This window comes from Hippopotamus amphibius, chromosome 10, assembly GCF_030028045.1.
Source record: "Hippopotamus amphibius kiboko isolate mHipAmp2 chromosome 10, mHipAmp2.hap2, whole genome shotgun sequence".
NCBI classification, from domain to species: Eukaryota; Metazoa; Chordata; class Mammalia; order Artiodactyla; family Hippopotamidae; genus Hippopotamus; species Hippopotamus amphibius.
In genome coordinates this window covers 51,165,840-51,188,415 of record NC_080195.1, presented here as the reverse complement: position 1 = coordinate 51,188,415, position 22,576 = coordinate 51,165,840, and the positions used below count along the sequence as shown (strand labels likewise).

General features: G+C 31.9%; 1 protein-coding gene across 2 annotated transcripts in view; it reads left to right on the top strand.

The window, feature by feature from the left end:
- Window positions 1–22,576, top strand: part of STXBP5L (syntaxin binding protein 5L) — a 387,479-nt gene that overhangs the window by 281,960 nt on the left and 82,943 nt on the right. For both annotated transcript variants that reach the window (XM_057697539.1, XM_057697540.1), the window contains one exon: window positions 15,844–15,909. In XM_057697539.1, coding sequence (XP_057553522.1) covers window positions 15,844–15,909 — 66 coding nt within the window. The remainder of the gene's footprint in view (window positions 1–15,843; window positions 15,910–22,576) is intronic.

The following is a 22,576-nucleotide window of genomic DNA, read 5'->3' as shown; positions in this document are numbered from 1 at the left end:
TATATATATATATATATATATATATAAACTCACATCCACTTCTAATTAACATTGTACTGGGGATTTTAGCCAGTGTAGTCAGGCAAGAAAAAGAAATAAAAGTTATCCATATTGGAAAAGAAGTTAAATCATCTTTTTTTCATAGACAACATAATCATCTATGAAGAAAATCTAATGACGTCTACAAAAAGCCACTAGAACTAGTAAGTCAATTTAACAAAGTACAGGATATAAGGTCAATATACTAAAATCAATTTTATTTCTGTCAACCTGCACCACTTAGCCATAAATTAAACAACAGATGTGAAAGACCCATGCATTGAAAAGCAGAAAACATTTCTGAGAGAAGTTACAGAAGATCTAAAAAGATGAAGAATTACATGTCTCAATATTAAGATATCAGTTCTCACCCAATTGATCTGTAGTTCAATACAAACCCAATAAATGATAAACTGATTCTAAAGTCCATATACAAATGCAAAGGATTTAGAGTTGCCAAAACAGCTTTTGAAAAGAATCTTGGAGAACCAACACTACCTAATTTCAAGACTTTTAAAAAAATTAGTGTTAGTGAGTCAGGTTGGTATTGGTTCAAAGACAAATATGTTAATGGAACTCAGTAGACTCCAGAAATACACCTACACATATGTAGACAACTGATTTTTTACAAAGGGGCAAAGGCAATTAAGTAGAGAAAGAATAGTCTTTTCTACAAATGATATTTAAACCATTGAATATCCTTTTGTAAAAAAAAAAAAAATTAACTATGATCCATACTTTGTACTAAAATTTTCACAATTAACTTATAATGGATCAAAAGCTTTAAAATAAAACATAAAACCATAAATCTAGGAAACAAGGAGAAAAATTTTATGACCTTAGGTTAGGCAAAAGTGTTTTAGGTAGTATACCAATGACATGCTCATAAAAGAATAAACATATGGATAAATTAGATTTTTTAAAAAGTAAAAATTTCTGCTCTTTAAAAGACACTTTTGAGAATGAAAACTTAAGCCACAGACTAGGAGAAAATATTTGCAAAGCATATATCTGATAAAGGACTTGTATCTAGAATATATTTTTTAATTTCTCAAAACTCGGTAAGAAAGCAAGCAACCCAATAAAAAAATGGGCTAAAGACTTGAATAAATAATTCAGAAATGAAAATATAGTGATAAAAATAAGCATATGAAAAGATACTAAAAAACATTCATTATTAAGAAAATCAAATTAAAACTACAATGAAATATAATAATACATCTATTATAGTGGCTAAAGTTAAAAAGCCTGATCATACCAAGTACTGGCATGAATGTAGAGGAAATAGAACCTCTTACACACTACTGATGGGAATGTACAATAATATAACCATTTTACAGGTTCTTAAAAATTTAAACATACACTTATAATATGACCTAGCCACTTTATATCTAGTTATTTACCCTAGATAAATGAGAGCATATATCCATACAAAGATATTCATAGCAACCAAAAATTTGAACTATTTTTAGTAGTCAAAAACTAAAACAATGTCTCCATCAAAAGCTAAATGAATAAACAAATCTCATATATATTTTCAATGGTTTACTACACAGCAGTAAAAAGGTATACACTATTCCTATGTGCTATACCATGGATGAATCTCAAAATAATGACATTGAATACGAGAAACCAGACAAAAAAAGGGCAGATACTGTATGATCCTATGTACATAAAATTCTAGGAAATGAAAACTAATGCAGAGTGACAGAAAGCAGATCCATGGTTGCCTGAGAATGGGGAAGAGGCCGGTATGGAGAGGGCTGAAAGGGAAGGGTTACAAAAGGACACAAAGAAACTTGGATACATTTATTATCTTGATTGCAGAGATGGTTTCACAGGGGTATATATATGTCAAGATTTATCAAATTAAGTACTTTATAAATATGTCAATTAAACCTCAAAGAGTTATTTTTTTAAAAGAGAACTAGACACATGAAGGGCAGGGAGCTGTGTATTCCAGGCAGAGTGAACAGCTTATAAGAAGGTTCTAAGTTGGTTAAGGACTTTAACTATCTTCTAGAAATAGAAGGACAAGGAAGCTGGGGTGTGTAGTGATTGAGAGGGAAAGTGGGTTAAGATTTTGATGTCTAGATGAGCAGGGACAAGATCATACAAACTTCTGAAGCAATTATTAGAAATTCAGTTCTATTTTGAGCAAGGAAATGATATGCTTTGATTTATATCTTAAAAATATTATGCTAAATGAGGAAAATATTGTGGGGCCAAAAAAGAATGAAAGCCAGTATACCAGTTGGGAGGACAATATTATACTCTAGGCAAGAAATGAAGGTAGCTTTAACTAGGGTGATAGCAATGTTGTTGGAGAAAAAAAGATAGGTGCAAGAATCGCTTATAGAGCTACTAACTATAATTCAGTTTGGGAGATCAGAAAGTGGAATCAAAGATTATTTCCAAATTTGGTATTGAGCCAGTGGTTATCATGATATTATTTACAAAGATGAAGAAGCTAGGGTTGGGGTACATCATGGTTGTAGGGAATAGAGTTCAGTTTTAGACATGTTAAATTTTGGTGTGTGTTATTTCTCCAAGTGAAGATGACAAGTGGACAGGTAAACAAATCTGAATATTTAGTATGTAATGTCATGGGAATGAAGTTATGTAGGCATGGAGGGAGCAGAAGAAGGGAAGAGGGGGATTGTGGCTAAAGACAACAGGAATTTCAACATTTAATTTCTAAAGAAAGAAAAGTAACTGGCAGAGAGAACTTGCCAGAGAGAAAAGAAATGAGGAGACTGACTATTGCAGAAGCCAAAATAAAGGGGAGTGTTTCAAGCAGTGGTCGGTCATATCAAAGGCTACAGATAGGATAAGTAGGGTAAGCTCAGAAAAGTGACTAGTGAGCGTTGTACTGTGAAGGTTATTTCTGACACTTTAAAAAGTAGTTTTGGAAAAGTATTGGGATAGAGGCCACAATTATATTAGACTAAGGAATGGCAAGTGAGGAAACAGCGCAAGTAAATAACTCTGAGAAGTTTGGTTATGAAGGGATGCCAAAATTAGGTCAGTACCTGCATTGGAATAAAGTGTTAAAAGGAGGATTTTTTTTATTTTAGAAAAGAGCATATTTTAAAGTTGATGTGAATATTGAATGATCCATAGAGAAAGAGATTGGTGCTAAGGGACAGAGGGAATAATAACTAAAGAAGCAAAATCCTTCACAAAGTGAGAAGGGAGGAAATCAGAACATATGTGCAAAGATTAGTATTTAATAGGAAGCTTTCTCTATTGTAATAGAGAGGTACATAAAAGAAAAGGAGAAAGCTACAGAATCAGAGGGATAAGTTACAAAAGGTATGATTTGGTTGAGAAATGAAACAAAGTGATTTTTACATCTCTGTTTTTCAGTTCTGTATTTTAATAGGTTTTGTTTCTTTTTGAAATCAGTTTTAGTGTTTTCTTACTCCAAACTTTGTACTGAAAAGCACACTGATCTGTAAGTAGTAGGTAAAATATAAGGTTCCATCTATGAATTCTAAAAAAGTGAACAAAGAAATTAAAAATAGGGGAGATATTACTTAGTAATAAATGTGAGTTTTCTAGAGTTTAGTTTAACAGTAATTTCAATGTGAGTCAAACAAATAAAACAGTTAATATAACTTCAGGCAGTGGTTCTCAACCTGGCATGATTTTGTCCCCCCAGGGGACATTTGGCAATGTCTGGAAACATTTTTTGTTGTCACAGCTGGGGGAAGAGTGCTCTACTGGCATCTAGTGGGTAGAAGCCATAGATACTGATAACCATCCTACAATATATCACCACACAACAAAAAAAATTATCTGGCTAAAGTGTCAATCAAATTTAAAACATGCAGACCAGAGAAGTTTATATGGTAAATGGTAATTTGGTAAGAAAATTCCCAAAGTGTAGACTATTTATATATGTGAAGACATTTGTACACTGGGTATTAGTCTCCTAAAGAATATTGATATTTAACATTCACAAGTTGCTGCTTCAAATATGATTATTGATTAAACTATCCATTAAGATACATTGTAGGTATATATTCTTAGAAATTTTTAAATTAAAGTTGATATAATTCATTGTACCCAAGGGATTTTTGTCTTCTGATATTCAATTATTTATTTACCATAAAACATCTCTATCTGATCTTAACCAGGATTTATTATATATTTTCTAACAAATCATCATACAAATCTTTCAAATTTAGTTGTCAATTTCCTTTACCCATATATCAGACATAACTTTCTCAACACAATCTTTGGGAAATCTCACCATTGAGTATTCAATGTATTATGAGGAAAAGCACAATTATTTGGCAACACCCTGAACACTGTAAAGAATACCTACTAGTGTCAGCAATGGATTAACCAGTTTACTTGGTTTCCATTCCTTTGTTCTACATGCCTCCAATACAGCTTTCACATTATTTCCAAGATATTAGATATAAGTGAAGGAGGGGCTTTCCATTTCCAGATAGGACTTTGAAAGATATAAAACAAGATCCCCATGAATGAAGATCTCCATGGTAACAATGACAACAACAATGATAAATCCCTATTAACAATGATAAAATTAAAATCATACTTTTCTACAAGGCTTCTGAAGAGTGGTGGATTCAAAGAAGCCTTGATTAACTGAATTCCAGAGAGATAAGAGCCATTCATAGATCAGCAGAAAACTGCAGCTGTTTTTATACCTGGGGCAAGTGACTGAGCTGAACACAGGTCAGGAAAGGAATGGGCCTTATACAGATGGACAGACTGCAAAGAATAGGAACAACTAGAGGTTTAACTGAACTATTGGATGGGAATCTGAAATAGCTCTAAATACAAAATTATTCAGTTTGGCAATTCTCTGCCAACTAACGCCACCACTTTCAGAATTTTTCTGAGAAAGTGGAAGCAAATGAGAAAGCAGAGAGAATTTATGCAGTCTCAAACTGCTTGCATTCAGGCGTTATTATAGAATTGGACCCAAGCTGAATTAAACTATCTGAAACTGCATCTCAACGCTCTTTTTTGCACAAATACTGGGAAAGTTAGGAAAGAGCTCCTTGAGGAAGGGAATAGAGAAGTTTGATTGTTGGATTGAGGAGCAAAGAGAGATTTTGAAGGGAAATTTAATCCAATTAAAGCTGCAGACCAGCCCCAGCTCAGTTCAATACTTTGTAGAATCTGAATGATTAGCACGTCACTTGAGCTGTCTGACAAAGGACAAAAATTGGTAAGGCTATAAAAAACTTAAGCAACTCTCTTAACCAAATTGACCTAGCTGACATAAATAGACACCTACACCACACTAATGAAAATATGCTTTTTTTCATTAGACATGGAACATTCACAAGTATAGACTGAGTCATGAAACAATAAAGAATTAAAATCAAGCAGAATATGTTTTCTGATCATGAAAGAAATTAAATTAGAAATCATTAACAGAAATATGTCTTAAAATCTCCAAAATTTGAAAATTAAGAATAGCTCATCTTAAAAAAACAAATCACAAGGGAATTTTTAAAATATTTTAACTTAGTGAAAGTATAAACACAAAATATCAAAATTTGTGATATTGAGATATTACTAAAGTAGAGCCTAATGAAAAATTTAGAACATTAGAAGCTTAAGTTAGAAAAAGAATGAAAGATCTCAAATCAATAATCTAAACTTATTTGTTAAAACACTGAAAAAAGAACAGTGTAACCCAAAGTAAACAGAAGGAAGGAAATTAAGATTGGAAATCAGTGAAATAGAGGGCAAAAGAGAGAGTAGATCAACAAACCCACAAGACAGTTCTTCAAAAAAACTACTGTGGTCTAAAAACCCTAGTAAGACAGATCAAGAAAGAAGAAAAAACAAATAACCAATACTAGGAATGAAAAAGGAACATCACTATGGACTCCACGGATATTAAAAATAATAAAAGTAAGATTGTGAACAACTATATGCCTAGAACTTGAAAATATAGATGAAATTGAGATTTCTTGAAAGAAAAAATTATAGGAAGTGGCATCAAACACACTGGAAAATATAGACTCCTATGTTTTAAAATTTTTTTCTATTCAAGATTTAATATTCACAGCAAAGAAAACTGCAGGCCTCAAATGGCTTCACTGATTAATTCAATCAAACATTAAAAGAATAAAAACACTAATCTTATGCAAAGAATTTGAGGGATAGAAAGAAAGAGGGAACTCTTCCCAACTGGTTATCTGAGGCCAGCACAATCTTGAAAACCAAAACTTGACAAAGACAGTAATTTAAGGGAAAGTGCAGGTCAATCTCACTCATGAACATAGTTGCAGAAGTCATAAATAAAATATTAGCAAATGGATGACAGATATATGTAAGAGATAAAACATCATAACCGAGGTGGATTTATTCCAAGAATATGTTTAATATTTGAAAATCAGTGCAAAACACCTGATTAACATAATGAAGGAGAAAATAATGTAATTATCTCAATATATGCAAAAAAAGTCATAATTTGATCCTTATTTATGATAAAAATCCTCAGGAAATTAGGAATAGAAGAATATATCCTAAATTGAATAAAGTCCATCTATGAAAAACCTAGTAATAACATAATAATTATGAAATAATATTGAAATATTGAATGTTTTTCCACTAGAATTGGTAACAAGGGAATAATATCCACTCTCATCATCTTTGTTCAACATTGTACTTGATAACTTAAGTAAGGGCAAAAAACAAACTAAAAAGTAATTTGTGTAAACATTAGAAGGAAAATAATTAAAACTCTTTATTTGTCAGTGATATTATGGTATATGTAGGAAACCCAAAGGAATCTACAAAAATATCTATAAAAACAGTATATGAACTTTGCAGCATTGAAGAATACAAGTCAATATACAAAAATCAATTATATTCCTGTATAATAGCAGCAAACAATTGACAAATGTATTTATTCTTAAAACTACCCTATACAGGATAGATTTTCAGATAGGAACCTGAAAAGCACCATGGACACATTCTCCCTTCTCCTGTCAGTCCCCAACTATTAGGACAAAAGTTCTATTCCAGGTATGAGAAGTCAAAACTGCTGAGGCCCTGATTGTTCCCACCCCAGTTTGCTTGAAGAGCAGAGGTTTCATGCCAAAAAAAAAGTCAAGCTGAGAAGATTAGAGGTTACCACCCCTGCCCGCAGCCCAGACTAATGACTTAGAGGTTTTGCCCAGGGAAGAGGCAGTCTTTAAGAGCAGTGAACTCTGAAGGTGTCTCCAAAGGAATTAGCTTTATATGAAACACAATTTGAGAAGTTCAAACCTAAAAGTGCCCTCAAAACTGATGAAGTATTTGGTAGAAATAAATAAGAGGTAGTTCCTCTTAATTAACAGTAACCAGCTAGACCATAGGTGAGCTGGTTCACTAGGGAGAACCTAGAAAAGAGATAGCTAAGGGAACTTCTCCCAAGAATTGAACAGAACTCCAAGAATGGCTTCAAATATGATCCCTGTCCAAATTTAATGTTGAATAATATATATCTCAGGGTGTTGTCTAAAACAACAGAGCAATCACTTGGCTCTTGATACCTAATAGCTGGAAGTGATATCAACAAAGGCAGACAGCTTTCCAAAGAGATCAGGGCAAGAGACAGTCAAAGAGAACCCTGCTAAAACCACTACTGTCCTGGGGTGATTGTATGTATACTAAAGGCTGCACTCTCTGAGAAGCAACATCAACATCTTCAGAATGAAAGGAAAGTAAACTTCACTAAAATACTCTAGCCAAGTTACTAAACAAAGAAACAAGCAAATAACAACAATAAAAACCAGAGGAGGGGAGGGAAATCAGTAATCAGTACCCAGAATTGCTATATTACCTAAAATGTGTCCAACTAAAAAAATGTTATGAGACATGCAAATAAATGGGAAAGTGTGACCCATTCACAGGAAAAAACAAGGCAACAGACATTCCCTCTGAGAGGGCCCTTATATTGGATTTAACAAAGACCTCACAGCAGCTTTTAAAAATATGTTTAAAGAACTGAAAGATACCAAGCTTAAAGAAGTGAGGGAAACTATGATGATCATGTCTCATCACATAGAGAATTATATATAAAAAAAACAAATGAAACTTTCTTATACCATACACAATAATTAACTCAAAATGGATAAAAGACTTGAATGTAAGACCTGAAGTCATAAAACTCCTATAAGAAAACATAGATGGTAAGCTCTGTGACATGGGTATTGGCAATAATTTTTTGGATTTGACACCAAAACCAAAGGCAACCTAATAAAAAACTAAAGTGGGATTACATCAAGCGAATTCTATGGAACATTCAGAGAAGAGGTAAGGCCTATCCTTCTGAAACTCTCCCAAAAAATAGCAGAGGAATTAATACTCCCAAATTCATTCTATGAGGCCACCATCACTCTGATACCAAAACCAAACAAGGATACCACAAAAAAAAAAAGCAAAAGAAAAAAGAAAATTAAAAGCCAATATCAATGATGAACATACATGCAAAAACTCTCAACAAAGTACTAGCAAACCAAATCCAACAATGCATTAAAAGGATCATATACCATGATCAAATGGGATTTATCCTAGGGATACAAGGATTATTCAATATCTGGAAATCAATCAGTGTGATGTACTGCATCAACAAATTGAAGAATAAAACCATATGATCATCTCAATAAATGTGGGGAAAGCTTTTGGCATAATTCAACACCCATTTACGATAAAAATTCTCCAGAAAGTGGGCATACAGGGAACATACCTCAACATAATAAAGGCCATTTAAGATGAGCCTACAGATAACATCATACTCAATGGTGGAAATCTGAAAGCATTCCCTCTAAGATCGGGAACAAGACAAGGATGTCTACTCTTGCCACCTTTATTCAACATAGTTTTGGAAGTCCTAGCCACAGCAGTCAGAGAAGAAAAAGAAATAAAAGGAGTCCAAATTGGAAAAGAATTAAAATTGTTACTGTTTGCAGATAACATGATACTATACATAGAAGATCCTAAAGATGCTACCAGAAAACTATTAGATCTCATCAGTGAATTTGGTAAAGTTGCAGGATACAAAAGTAACTCATTATTGACCAGGGGATTTTTTGCTGAAACTAAGGCCTGTGGCTGATGGTTTTTATTTTGGCCAGCCGAAAGTTAATTCTGTTATTTCACTAACACTTTGTGGGTTATTACATTCAATAGTTACATCTGACACACTGTAAAATCTTCTAATTTTTGTGAAATGTTATCTTCAATCCACTCTTCTATAGAAGAAAAGGAGCATTCTCCAGCACCATGAGTTTCATTTTCACTTTCCATATCAGAATTAATCACTAAGGATTTTTTGTCTTTTTGTTGGTCTAATATTCACATCATCTGAATCAGAACTATATTCTGAAGAACTGTCATCTTCTGAGACACTAGTATATATGTCGCTTGAACAATCAGAGAAAATATCTGTATAAAATTCACTGAAAAATTCTTCACTCAAAATTTTGTGATGCATCATTTTTGAAAATTTTACATTTATACAATAATATACACAAGGTTGGAACAAAAACCTAATGGAGCAAAGTGTGAATGATAGCAACAGTCATAAGTTGTATAATGAAGCCTTGATCAATTTTAAGCTCTAACAACTTTGCATCGTGATGTTAATTGTATCACTCTAAAAATGTATTATGGCTCCAGTCAAAAATGTGTTAATACACATAAATCTCTTGCATTCCTATATACTAACAACAAAAGATCAGAAAGAGAAATTAAGGAAACAATACCATTTACGACCACATCAAAAAGAATAAAATAACTAGCAATAAACCTACCTAAGGAAGCAAAAGGCCTGTACTCTGAAAACTATAAGATGCTAATGAAAGAAATCAAAGATGACACAAACAGGATGAAAAGATACACCATATTCTTGGATTGGAAGAATCAATACTGTCAAAATGACTACAGATTCAATACTATCCCTATCAAATTACCAATGTCATTTTTCACAGAACTAGGACAAAAAAATTTTACAATTTGTATGGAAACACAAAAGACTCCAAATAGCCAAAGCAATCTTTAGAAAGAAAAATGGAGCTGGAGGAATCAGGCTCCCTGACTTCAGACTATACTACAAAGCTACAGTAATCAAAACAGTACTGTACTGTCACAAAAACAGAAATATAGATCAATGGAACAGGATAGAAAGTCCAGAGATAAACCCACACACCTATGGTCACCTTATCTATGACAGAGGAGGCAAGAATATGCAATGGAGAAAAGACAGTCTCTACAATAAGTGCTGCTGGGAAAACTGGACAGCTACATGTAAGCAGCTACAAGTAAACAAATGAAAGTAGAACACTCCCTAACACCATACACAAAAATAAACTCAAAATGGACTAAAGGCCTAAATGTAAGGCCAGATACTATAAAACTCTTATAGGAAAACATAGGAAGAACACTCTTTGACATAAATCACAGCAAGATCTTTTTTGATCCACCTCCTAGAATAATCAAAATAAACAAATGGGACCTAATTAAACTTAAAAGCTTTTGCACAGCAAAGGAAACCATAAACAAAATGAAAAGACAACCCTCAGAATGGGAGAAAATATTTGCAAACAAAGCAACTAATGAGGAATTAATCTCCAAAATATGCAAACAGCTCATGCAGCTCAATATCAAAAAACCAAACAACCCAATCAAAAAATGGGTGGAAGATCTAAATAGACATTTCTCCAAAGAGGCTATACAGATGGCTTAAAAGCACATGAAAATAAGCTCAACGTCACTAATTATCAGAGAAATGCAAATCAAAACTACAATGAGGTATCACCTTGCACTGGTCAGAATGACCATCATAAAAAACCTACAAACAATAAATGCTGGAGATGGTGTAGAGAAACAGGAATCCTCCTACACTGTTGGTGGGAATGTAAATTGGTACAGCCACTGTGGAGAACAGTATGGAGGTTCCTTAAAAAACTAAAATAGAGCTAGCGTATGATCCAGCAATCCCACTCCTGGGCATATATCCCAAGAAAACCATAATTAGAAAAGATACGTGCACCTCATTGTTCATTACAGTGCTGTTTCAATAGCCAAGACATGGAAGCAACCTAAATGTCCATCGACAGATGAATGGGTAAAGAATATGCAGTACATATATACAATAGAATATTACTCAGCTGTAAAAAAGAATGAAGTAATGCCATTTGCAGCAACATGGATGAACCTAGAGATTATCATACTAAGTGAAGTAAGTCATAAAAACATATCATATGATACTACTCATACGTGTGATATAATTTTTTAAATGATACAAATGAACTTATTTACAAATAGAAAGAGACATAAATATCAAAAACAAACTTATGATTACCAAAGGGGAAATGTGGTTGGGGGATGCAGGATAAATCAGGACCTTGAAATTAACATACACACACTACAATATATAGGATAGATAACCTACAAGAACCTACTGTATAGCACTGGCAAGTCTACTCAGTATTCTGTGATAACATATATGAGAAAAGAACCTGAAAAAGAATGAATATATGTATATGTCTAAACAAATCACTTTGCTGTACACCCAAAACTAACACAAAATTTTGAATCAACTATACTTCAATAAAATTTAAAAAAAGAAAAGGTGCTCAACATCAATACTCATCAGGGAAATGGAAATTAAAACTACAATGAGAAATTACCTCAGACCTCTTAGAATGGCTATTATCAGAAAAACAGGAAATTAATTTTGGCAAGGACATGGATAAAAGGGAACTCTTGTGTGCTGTTGATGGGAAAGTAAATTGGTTCAAGCACTGTGATAAACAGTATGGAAGTTCCTCAAAAAATTAAAAATAGAACTACTTATATGATCTAGCAATTCTACTCCTGAATATTCAAAGAAAATGAAAATACTACCTCAAAAAAGATATATACACCCTCATCTTTATTGCAGCATTATTTAAAATAGCCAGGATATAGAAACAAACAATCAGTGATGAATGGATAAAGAAAATATATGATGGAATAATATTCAGTCATAAAAAAGAAGGAAATCTTGCCTTTTGTGACAACATAGCTGGACCTTGAGGGCATTATACTAAGTGAAGTAAGTCAGAGAGAGAAAGACAAATACTGTAAGATATCATGTATACCTGGAATCTTAAACAACAGCTTCAAAAAATAAGCTCATAGATACAGAGAACAAATTGGTGGTTGCCAGAAGAAGGGGATGAGAGAAGATGAAATGGGTGACAGGATTCAGGAAGAAAAAAGAACCAAATGGAAATTCTGGTGTTGAAAACTATAATAAATTGAAAAGAAAAATTCACTAGAGGGACTCAACAGTAGATTGAACTGGCAAAAATAAGAATCCACAAACTTGAAGGTAGGTTGATAGAGATTATGCATTCTAAACAATAGAGAAAAATGCATAAAAAATTAGCAAAGCATTAGAGAAGTGTGGGATACTTAAATGTACCAATATGTCCATAATAAATGTAGTAGAATGAGGGAAAAGAGAAAAAGAAGCAGAAAACTTCCAGAATTTGAAGGAGTCCAGGTAGAATAAAAGCAAGGATATCCACACTGATACACATCATAGTGAAAATGCTGAAAGACAGTGAGAAAATATTGAAACCAGCAACAGAAAAGTGACTTGTCACATACAAAGGAACTCAAATAGGATAGACACAATGGAGGCCAGAAGCCTTTAGGGTGACATTTTTAAAGTGCTGAAAGGAAAAACTATCAACCAAGAGTCTTATATCCAGAAAAACAATCTTTCAAAAATGTAAGTGAAATAAAGACATTCCCAGATAAACAAAAACAGAATTTGTTTCTAGCAAAGCCATCTTACAAGAAATACTAAAAGGAAGGCTTCAGGCTGAAAGAAAGTGACCTAGATGGTAATTTGAATCCACACATAGAATAAAGAACACTATTAGGATAGTTATAAAATAAGAGTAAATGAGTATTTCTTCTCTTAATTGATTTAAAAAGCAATTTCTGAAACAATATAAAGTTGTATTGGTAGGCCTATAATATATAGAAATGTAATATGTTTTCTAGTAATAACACAAAGGATGTGGGTGGGAGCAAAGTTGTATTTGAGTAAGCAGATGACACCAGATGGCTCTACCAGAACAAAATGAAGAGAGCCAGAAATGGTAAATCAGAAGGTTAATAAACTTTATAAATATATGTTTGTTCTCTTTTCTTCTCTTGGCTTTTATAAAAAAATAAAATTATATGAGGCAATACTTATAACAGTATATTGTTGGGTTTGTAATGCCTATGGATATAATATGTATACCAGTAGTAGCATATGAAAGATAAAGAGGGAATGGAGCTATAAGATTAACATTTCTATATCTCACTGGAATTAAGTTAGTATACATCTGAAGTAGATTCTGATAAGATGTATATGTAAAGTCTCAGAGTAACCACTAAGAGCTCCAAAAATATAGTGAAAAATTCATTAAAGAAAGTAAAGTATTAACTAGAAAATATTTACTTAATGCCAATCAAAGCAGTAAGGAAGGATTAGAGGAATAAAATTACATGAGACAAACAGAAAACCTAAAATGGCAGATGTAATCCAACTATATCAATAATAACATTAAATGTGGCTAGATGAAAAACCCAATCAAAAGACAGATTGTTGGACTGGATTTTTAAATAAATCAAGATCCAGTTCTATGCTGAAGGTGACACCAAAAGATACAAATAGGTTGAAAGTAAAAGGGTAAAAAAGATGACACAAACAGCAAACATAAGAAAGCTATTATAGCTCTACTAATATCAGACAAAATAGATTTTAAATCAAACAATTTTTACTAAAGAGGGACATTTAAAGTGATAAAATGGTCAATATATCAAGAAGATATAACAATTATAAACATATGCACCTAACAACAGAGTTACAAAGTACATGATGCAATATCTGACAGAATCAAAGTGAGAAATAGACAATTCAATAGTAATTATTGGAAATTTTAATACTCCACTTTTAAATATAATATAAGAACTAGGCAGAAGGCCAAAAAGGAAATAGAAGGCTTTCTTTAAAAATGCCAGGTATAAGACCTGTACACACAAATCTACAGAAAGAAAATGTTTCAACATTATTTAAATGGAGGAGATAACCATGTTTATGGGTTGGAAGACTCAATATCTTTAAGATATGTATTCTACTAAATTTATCTATAGATTTATCACAATTCAATAACAATCTAGCATATATTTTTATAGAAATTGACAAACTGATTCCAGAATATATGTAGAAATGCAAAGAATCTAGAATAACTAAAACACTTTTGCAAAAGAACAAAGTAGGATTTCACTTCCTGATTACAAGATGTACTATAAACCTACATTAATTAGATAGTGTGGTAGTCAAGAAGAAAAAAAAAGACAAATAGAAGAATGATTACAGAATAGAAAATCCAGAAATTGACCCACACATACATGGTCAATTTATTTTTGACTGACACTAATACAAATCAATGAGGAAAGGAAAATCTTTCTAACAAATAATGATGGAATAACTGGGCAAATAGGGAAAAAATGGACCTTAATCCCCACCTCACACCATGATCAAAATTAACTTGAGATGAATTATAGTCCTGAAAATGAAAGCTAAAAATTAAAACAGTTTCTTGAGAAAACAAAGAATAATATCTTCATTAACATGGGGTAGGCAATGATTACTTATAAATAAAAGAAAAAGTTGTCCTTAAGGTAAATTAATCTTTTGCTCATCAAAAGACATTTTATTGTCATTAAGAAAATGGAAACATGTCACAAATTGAAGAAAATATTCACAATACCTACTGATGACAAAAGACCCTTAAGCAAAATATGTAAAGAATTCTATTGAAGCTTTGGCACTACTCAGTTCTATAACCTTGAATAAATAACTTAAACTCTCCAAACTTATAGTTTCTTATTTATAAAACATAAGGTTTGGGCTAGAATGTCACAATAAACATTTTCTAAAATTCTGTGATTTTTTTGAACCTACAGCAAGTTTATTGGTAGAAATTATGTAAAGAAAGGGGTGGTAGAAAGGAACATGAATAAAGATGATTTTGGTAGTAGACAATAGCTCTTAAGTGCCCCTGGCTGTGAGAATTTACATAAAAGTAGAAACTCTGAATATTTATTTACAAAGGAAAAATATGAAACTCTCTAATAAGGGTAGGAAAACCATAAGGATATTTTATGAATACCACAGGAGTACAGACGTGAAGTTAGTGGGAATTACAAAATGTTTATTAATCTATTGTACCTATCCTTGTATTTTTCAGGAAAATGGCAATAGAATATTAAAAAAATTAGAAATGAGAAAATTTGATACCACTGAACAAATGACTTAGTATTTACTATACAATACTGCATTTTTATAAATAAGTATAATATTTAAAATTTATAACATCTCCTTAAAGGTCTTTTTAAAAGCCAATAATCATTTCTCTTGGATGTGGATGATTTGATTAGATCTTCTTAAAAATCCCTTTTAATTCATGCTATTCTTGGTCTGTTTTTCAGGTGAAACTCTGTCATTTACTGAAATAGTTATTTCATATGAAAAAATAAGAAAAGGGATTTTATATTTTGCAACCATCATATTCAATTACCCTTTATATATCAGTTAGTTATTGCTTATATTTTCCTGTGTCATTGTTAAAATTTTTTCAAAATAATCTTCATAACATGAGCATAGAAAAGTTCTCACAGGGGAAAAACAAAACATTTTGAAACATAGGAATTAATAAGGATTGCCTATAAAATTTTAGCAAAATTTCTCATTTTTTGTCATTTCATTTTCAGGTTTAACTGAGCTGAATGACAGTCCAGTTCCCCTGGAACTTGAGCGCTGCAAGTCTCCCACTTCAGGTAAACATGAGTGGTATTTTTCAGGCTTCTGGTAATTCACTGCAGTAATCTACTACCTTTTCATAATTCTTTTTAAATTCATAATTTTGGTAATGAGGTGTAATTTCATTTCTGAAATTTAACCATAAGCAAATTCAATTCCAAAATAAAATAGAAAAAAATGTCTTAAAATATTTATTGCTTCCCAAAAACTTAAGATCAGAGGTATGAGTGCAATACCTTTAAAGATATTTTAAAGGAAGTTTATTTTGCAAATATATTAATAACACTAAGTAAAAATTGGTAATTTTATACAGAAATTGTCTTATAGCTACTGCTGAATTAGTGGGAAATATACACTGTAGGTGTGGGAGCATAGGAAACCATCCCTCTGTATCATAGTTTTGAAACATGTATAGTCATTGGCAAAGAAAAATGATAATATATGTTGGAAGTAAAACATCAAGATAAAGTGTGAGCCCATTATATTAAAAATGTGAATATAAATGTTCTTAGGAATAAGTTTTTAAGGTATGTGAAACAAAGTTAATAGTAGAAATTATTGGGTGGTAGCATTGTGAATGATTTGCTTTGTAAAAAATTTTTATTTACCTGATTTTTCTATAATATATAGTAAATTTTTAAGCACCAAAAAAATTGGGTATATCTTTGACATTGAACTGTAGATCTGTTTTCATAGAGTATCAAAAATTATAATTCATTTTTATATAAATTATTTTATTTTTAACTTCATGCAAATTTATAAACATTTAGTAATGTCTTTTTAAAGCAATGAATTTTGACTTTTAGAAATTCAGGTGGAATTGTGCCATTTCTTCAGTTTACTCCCTTAAGAGTTGTTATTCTTATTCTTCAGGAATGTAGGCTGAATAGAATCTAGTTGTGTCCTCTGTAAATTTCTGTTTTAAACCATATCCATTTAATCCTTATTTTACTGCTTTCATTTTAGGCACAAATTTACCCTGTCTCTTGCATTCCCATTGGCACCATCCTAATCTTGGTATTTATCACAACTTGCCTAGAATATCACAAAATATTTTAACAGGCGTCTCTATTTTCCATCTCTGCATCTTAGAATCCACTTTGCATATCATGTTGCAAAATTAATCTCCTTAAAATATTACTTTGATATTTTCCCATGTCAGAAATCTTCAGTTAAATAAAATTCAGTATCCTATATGAAATTTAAATAATTTAACCTCACTTTAAATTCTCATCCATAATCTGAATTTGAATAGTGATACATTTATTAGGTTCTAATATCAAAAAGAAATGGAATAAAAAAATTCCCTCCCATCCTTCCCCATACATTGTTTCCATCCTCTTGAAAAAATAAATATTATTGTTAGTTTCTTATTTATTCTTCCAGACAATTTGTAAACAAACCAGAAAGAAATAGACTTTTGCTTTCTGTTTTATACAAAAGTAGTATATTCTGTGCACTTCATTGTACTTTGATTGTTTCACTTTACAGTGTATCTTGCTTTCCATTTCATTACATAAAGTATTTTCTTACTCTAATTTATGTTTATCTAACACTGAATTACATGTGTGTACTATAATATACTTAATCGCTTCACCAATTAAAGGACACTAGTTTAGTACCAGTCTATTGCTATTTCAAACAATGCTGCAGGAACTTACCTTGGTACATTCCTCACTTTAAACGCATACAGGTATATCTATCAGATAAATTGCTAAAATTGGAGCTGTTGGGTCAAAGTGTATACACCTGTTTAATCTTCATAGATTCTCCACAATTGCTCTCCTTGGGGCTTACAACAGTTTTCTCTCCTTCCAGCAATAACATGAAAATATTAGTTATCAAATTTTTTTATTTTTTGCAAGTCTATTTGGAAAAAAGGGTATGTCCATGCAGTTTCAGTTTACTGCTCACACAAAAGTGATGTTGAATACCTTTTTACATGTTTAAGAGCTCTTTATTTTTTTAATAAATTATCTATTCATATATGTTGCCCATTTTCTATAAGGCTGTTTGTTCTTTTCATAGTAATTAGTCCTCTTCATAAGTTAAGAAGATTTTCCCTTTGTGACATGAGATGCAAACATTTTTCTCAATTAAACTTTTAACTTTGCTTATGGTATATCTTGCCTTAGAGCAGTTTTTTATAATCAGACATTGTTCTTTTAAAGACTTCTTTTTTAAGCCCAACAATTTAAATACTATTGGTTATCTACTTTTTTAACATTGTAGTAGAATTCCCCTGTCAAGTCATTACCCTTTATAGTTACTTATCTTGTATATTTGTACTTTCTCTGAAAAGAAAATTTTTTTCATTACAGAAATTTTCTAAAACTGTACAATGTACATATGCAAAGATTGAGAGCCTATCTTTCTTTAATTAGGCTACCTAATAGTTGATCCATTTTGCTGTTTATTTAAACCCAAACAGTGGTTTTACTGGGTTTTTTTCTTTATTTGTTTTTTAGCTTACTGATTTCTGCTTTTATCTTTATTAGCCTCCTCTGTTTTCATTCATTTTATTTTTCCCCTTGTCACTTTTTTGTGGTAGATGCTTATTTCATTTATATTTATTATTTCTTACATATTGATAAAATGAGGCTAAATTTCTCTTTGAACTCTGCATTAAACATATAATAGTTTTTTATATATTATAATTGCATTAACAGTATTTTCTATATACTAAACAGTTTGTTTGTGTTTCTTTAAACCAAAAGTTATTTAATGTAAATGTGTGGCATTAGGTAGCTGTAAGTTTTACCTTATTAATCATCTTATTTAAGTCTTTCACGTCCTTACTTATACTTTGATTACTTGACTTGCCAAAGATGGGGGAAAGGTGAATTAAAATATTGTATTAATTATGTGTTTCTATTTTTCCTTGTATCTGATGTTTATTTTTAAAAATATTCATGTGTAAATATTCAAAGATATATCCCCCCAAAATATATTTTCTTTACCATTAATCACCATTGTTCCTTTCATATTGTGTCCCTCACCTGAATCCACTCTGTTTGCTATCAATACCACAACTGTTGCTTTTATTTGTAATTTTTTTTTTGTATTTCTTGGTCTTACCTCTTTTAGGGTAAACTTTTTTTTTAACTGAGGTGTAATATATATACCTCAAAGTGCATAGTTCTTAAGAATTCAGGTAGAGTAGTTTTTACAAATGAATACACCATATAAACATACCCAGATCTAGATATGGGATGTTACTAGAACCCCAAGCACCTCCCTTATGCCCCTCTCAGCTACCTATTATTCTGACTTTTATCATCATAGATTAGTTGTGTGGGTTTTGGACTCTCAGATGAATGGAATCATCTGAGAATCTGCAATCATTCAGCACTTACTTTTAATTTTTTGCTTATTTTGTTCAACATTATGTATATGATATTCATCTATGTTGTTGAATGATATTTATTGACGTGTTATATAATATTCCATATGGAATACTATATGAGTATATCTCAATTTATTTATGCAGTTTACTTTTTAGGTGGTTTACAGTTAGAGGCTATTATAAGTCAAGGTGTTATGACCAATCTTATATAATTTTTAATACAAATATAACTCATTTCTGTGTTACATGTATCTGGGAGTTTTGGGGTCATAGGGTATGCATGTATTCAGCTTCAGTAAATACTACCGAGTTTTCTAAAGTAGTTGCACCAATTTTACTTCCATTAACACTGTATAAAAGTTCTGTTTATTCCACATACTTGCCAATGCTTTTTTTTTTTTCCAATTTCAGTCATTCTGGGGTGTTATAGTGCTATCTCACTGTGGAATTAAATTGCAGTGCACATCCCTGATGTCTAATGATTTTGATGAACTTATTTACATTTATGACTATGTTTAATATCCTCTTTTATAAGATAGTCAAGTCTTTTACTCATTGTTATTATGTTGTCAACTTTTTCCTTTGATATGTAAGAAATTCTGTGTAGATAGGTAGATACATACATACAAAGACGTACTTTTCTTGGATGTTATAGTGCAAAATATCTTTTCCCATTCTGTGCCTCACTTTTTACTCTTTAAAGGTGGTCTTTTGATAGCAAAAGTTGTTAATGCTAATGTTATTCAATTTATCAATATTTTCTTTTATTGTTAGTGCTTTATGTGATTTTTTAAAGCTCTTTATTGGAATATAATTGCTTTACACTGTTGTGCCAGTTTTTGCTGTACAACAAAGTGAATCAGCTGTATTTATACATATATCCCCATGTCCCCTCCCTCCCGCGACTCCATCCCACCCTCCCTGTCCCAGCCCTCCAAATCATCGCCCATCATCAAGTTGATCTCCCTGCTTTATGCACCAGTTTCCCACTAGCTATCTATTTCACATCTGGTAGAAAATATATGTCAGTAGTATTCTCTTGCTTCATCCCAGCTTCCCCTTCACCCCCCACCCCATGTCCTCAAGTCCATTCTCTACATCTGCATCTTTATTCCTGCCCTGTCACTGGGTTCATCAGTACCATTTTTTTAGATTCCATATATATGAGTTAGCATACAGTATTTGTTTCTCTCTTTCTGGCTTACTTCGCTCTGTATGACAGACTCTAGGTCCATCCACCTCACTACAAATAACTCAGTTTCATTCCTTCTTATGGCTGAGTAACATTCCATTGTATATATGTGCCACATCTTCTTTATCCATTCATCTGCTGATGGGCATTTAGGTTGCTTCCATGTCCTGGCTGTTGTAAGTAGTGCTGAAATGAACATGGTGGTACATGTTTCCTTTTGGATTATGGTTTTCTCAGGGTATATGCCTAGTAGTAGCATTGTTGGGTCATATGGTAGTTCTATTTTTAGTTTTTTAAGGAACCTCCAAACTGTTTTCCATAGTGGCTGTATCAATTTACATTCCCACCAACAGTGCAGGAGGGTTCCCTTTTCTCTGCACCCTCTTCAGCATTTATTGTTTGTAAATTTTCTGATGACGGCCATTCTGACTGGAGTGAGGTGATACCTCATTGTGGCTTTGACTTGCGTTTCTCTAATGATTAGTGATGTTGAGCATCTTTTCATGTGTTTGTTAGCCATCTGCATGTCTTCTGTGGAGAACTATTTAGCTCTTCCACCCATTTTTGGATTGGGTTAATTGCTTTTTTTGGTCTTAAGGTGAACGAGCTGCTTGTATATTTTAGAGATTAATCCTTTGTCAGTTGCTTCATTGGCAAATATTTTCTCCCATTCTGAGGGCTATCTTCTTGTGTTGTTTATGGTTTCTTTTGCTGTGCAAAAGCTTTTTAGTTTCATTAGGTCCCATTTGTTGATTTTTGATTTTATTTCCATTCTTCTAGGAGGTGGGTCAAAAAGGATCTTGCTTTGATGTATGTCATAGAGTGTTCTCCCTGTGTTTTCCTCTAAGGGTTTTATAGTGTGTGGTCTTACATTTAAGGTCTTTAATCCATTTTGAGTTTATTTTTGTGTATGGTGTTAGGAAGTGTCCCAATTTCATTCTTTTACATGTAGCTACTGCAGCAAAAGCAGTTCTAAGAGGAATGTTTACAGCAATACAATCCTACCTCAAGAAACAAGAAAAATATCGAATAAACAACCTAACCTTACACCTAAAACAATTAGAGAAAGAAGAACAACAACAACAAAAAAAACCCAAAGTGAGCAGAAGGAAAGAAATCATAAAGATCAGATCAGAAATAAAAAAGAAATGGAGGAAATAATAGTAAAGATTGATAAAACTAAAAGCTGGTTCTTTGAGATGATCTTTTTTTTTTTTTTTTTTAAATCTTTGTCCACCCCAAGGTTATAAAACTGTTTCCCTATCTTCTAGGAGCCTTATCATTTTACCTTCACTTTTAAGTTCAAGTTCCATTTGAAATGTATTTCTGTGTCTAAGGTAAGGAAAGAGTTGAAGTTTATTACTTTCATTTAGGTATCCAGTTGATAAGCAGCATTTATGAGAAAGCTATCATTTCCCCTACTGCACTAAAAGGGTACTTTGCCACAAATTAGTGTACTCTACCATGTATGTGTATGTTTCTAGACTTTGTTTTCTTTCATTGTGTGTTTATCTATCATTTATCCAATTCCACAGTTTTAATTGCTGTAGCTTTATAGTATTGCTGATAGTATAGATCCTTCAGTTTTGTTTTTTATGTTCTTTTTGAAGAATGCTATAGCTATTTTAGATCTTTTGTGTTTTCATATAACTATTAGAAAAAAACTTCTCAGTTTGCACACAAACAAATATGCTTGGATAGTGATTGAAATTTCATTACATCTATAGATCAGTTGGCCAGAAATGGCATTCAACAGGGAATTTTCCATTTGGTGTCTCTCCATTTATGTATCTTCTTTACTTTCAGTAATATTTTTAGTTTTCTTCGTAGAGGTCTTGCACATCTTTCATTAGCTTTATTACTCAGTATTTGATATTTTTATGTTGTAAATTTTTAAATATCTTTTTCTTATTTTTGTGGCTTGAATATAAAAATAATTTTTGTATATCAATCTCATGTCTAGAAAACTTGATAAACAATTTAATTTCAGTAATTTGTCTATTCTTTTAAATTATCTATGTATCCAATTATGCCCCACCCCTGTTAAAATGACAGTTCTATCTCTTCTTTCTAAAGAAAGAAATTAGTTAGGACCTCCAAAACAATGTTGAATAGATGTGGTGTTAGCAGACATCTTTTCTTTCTT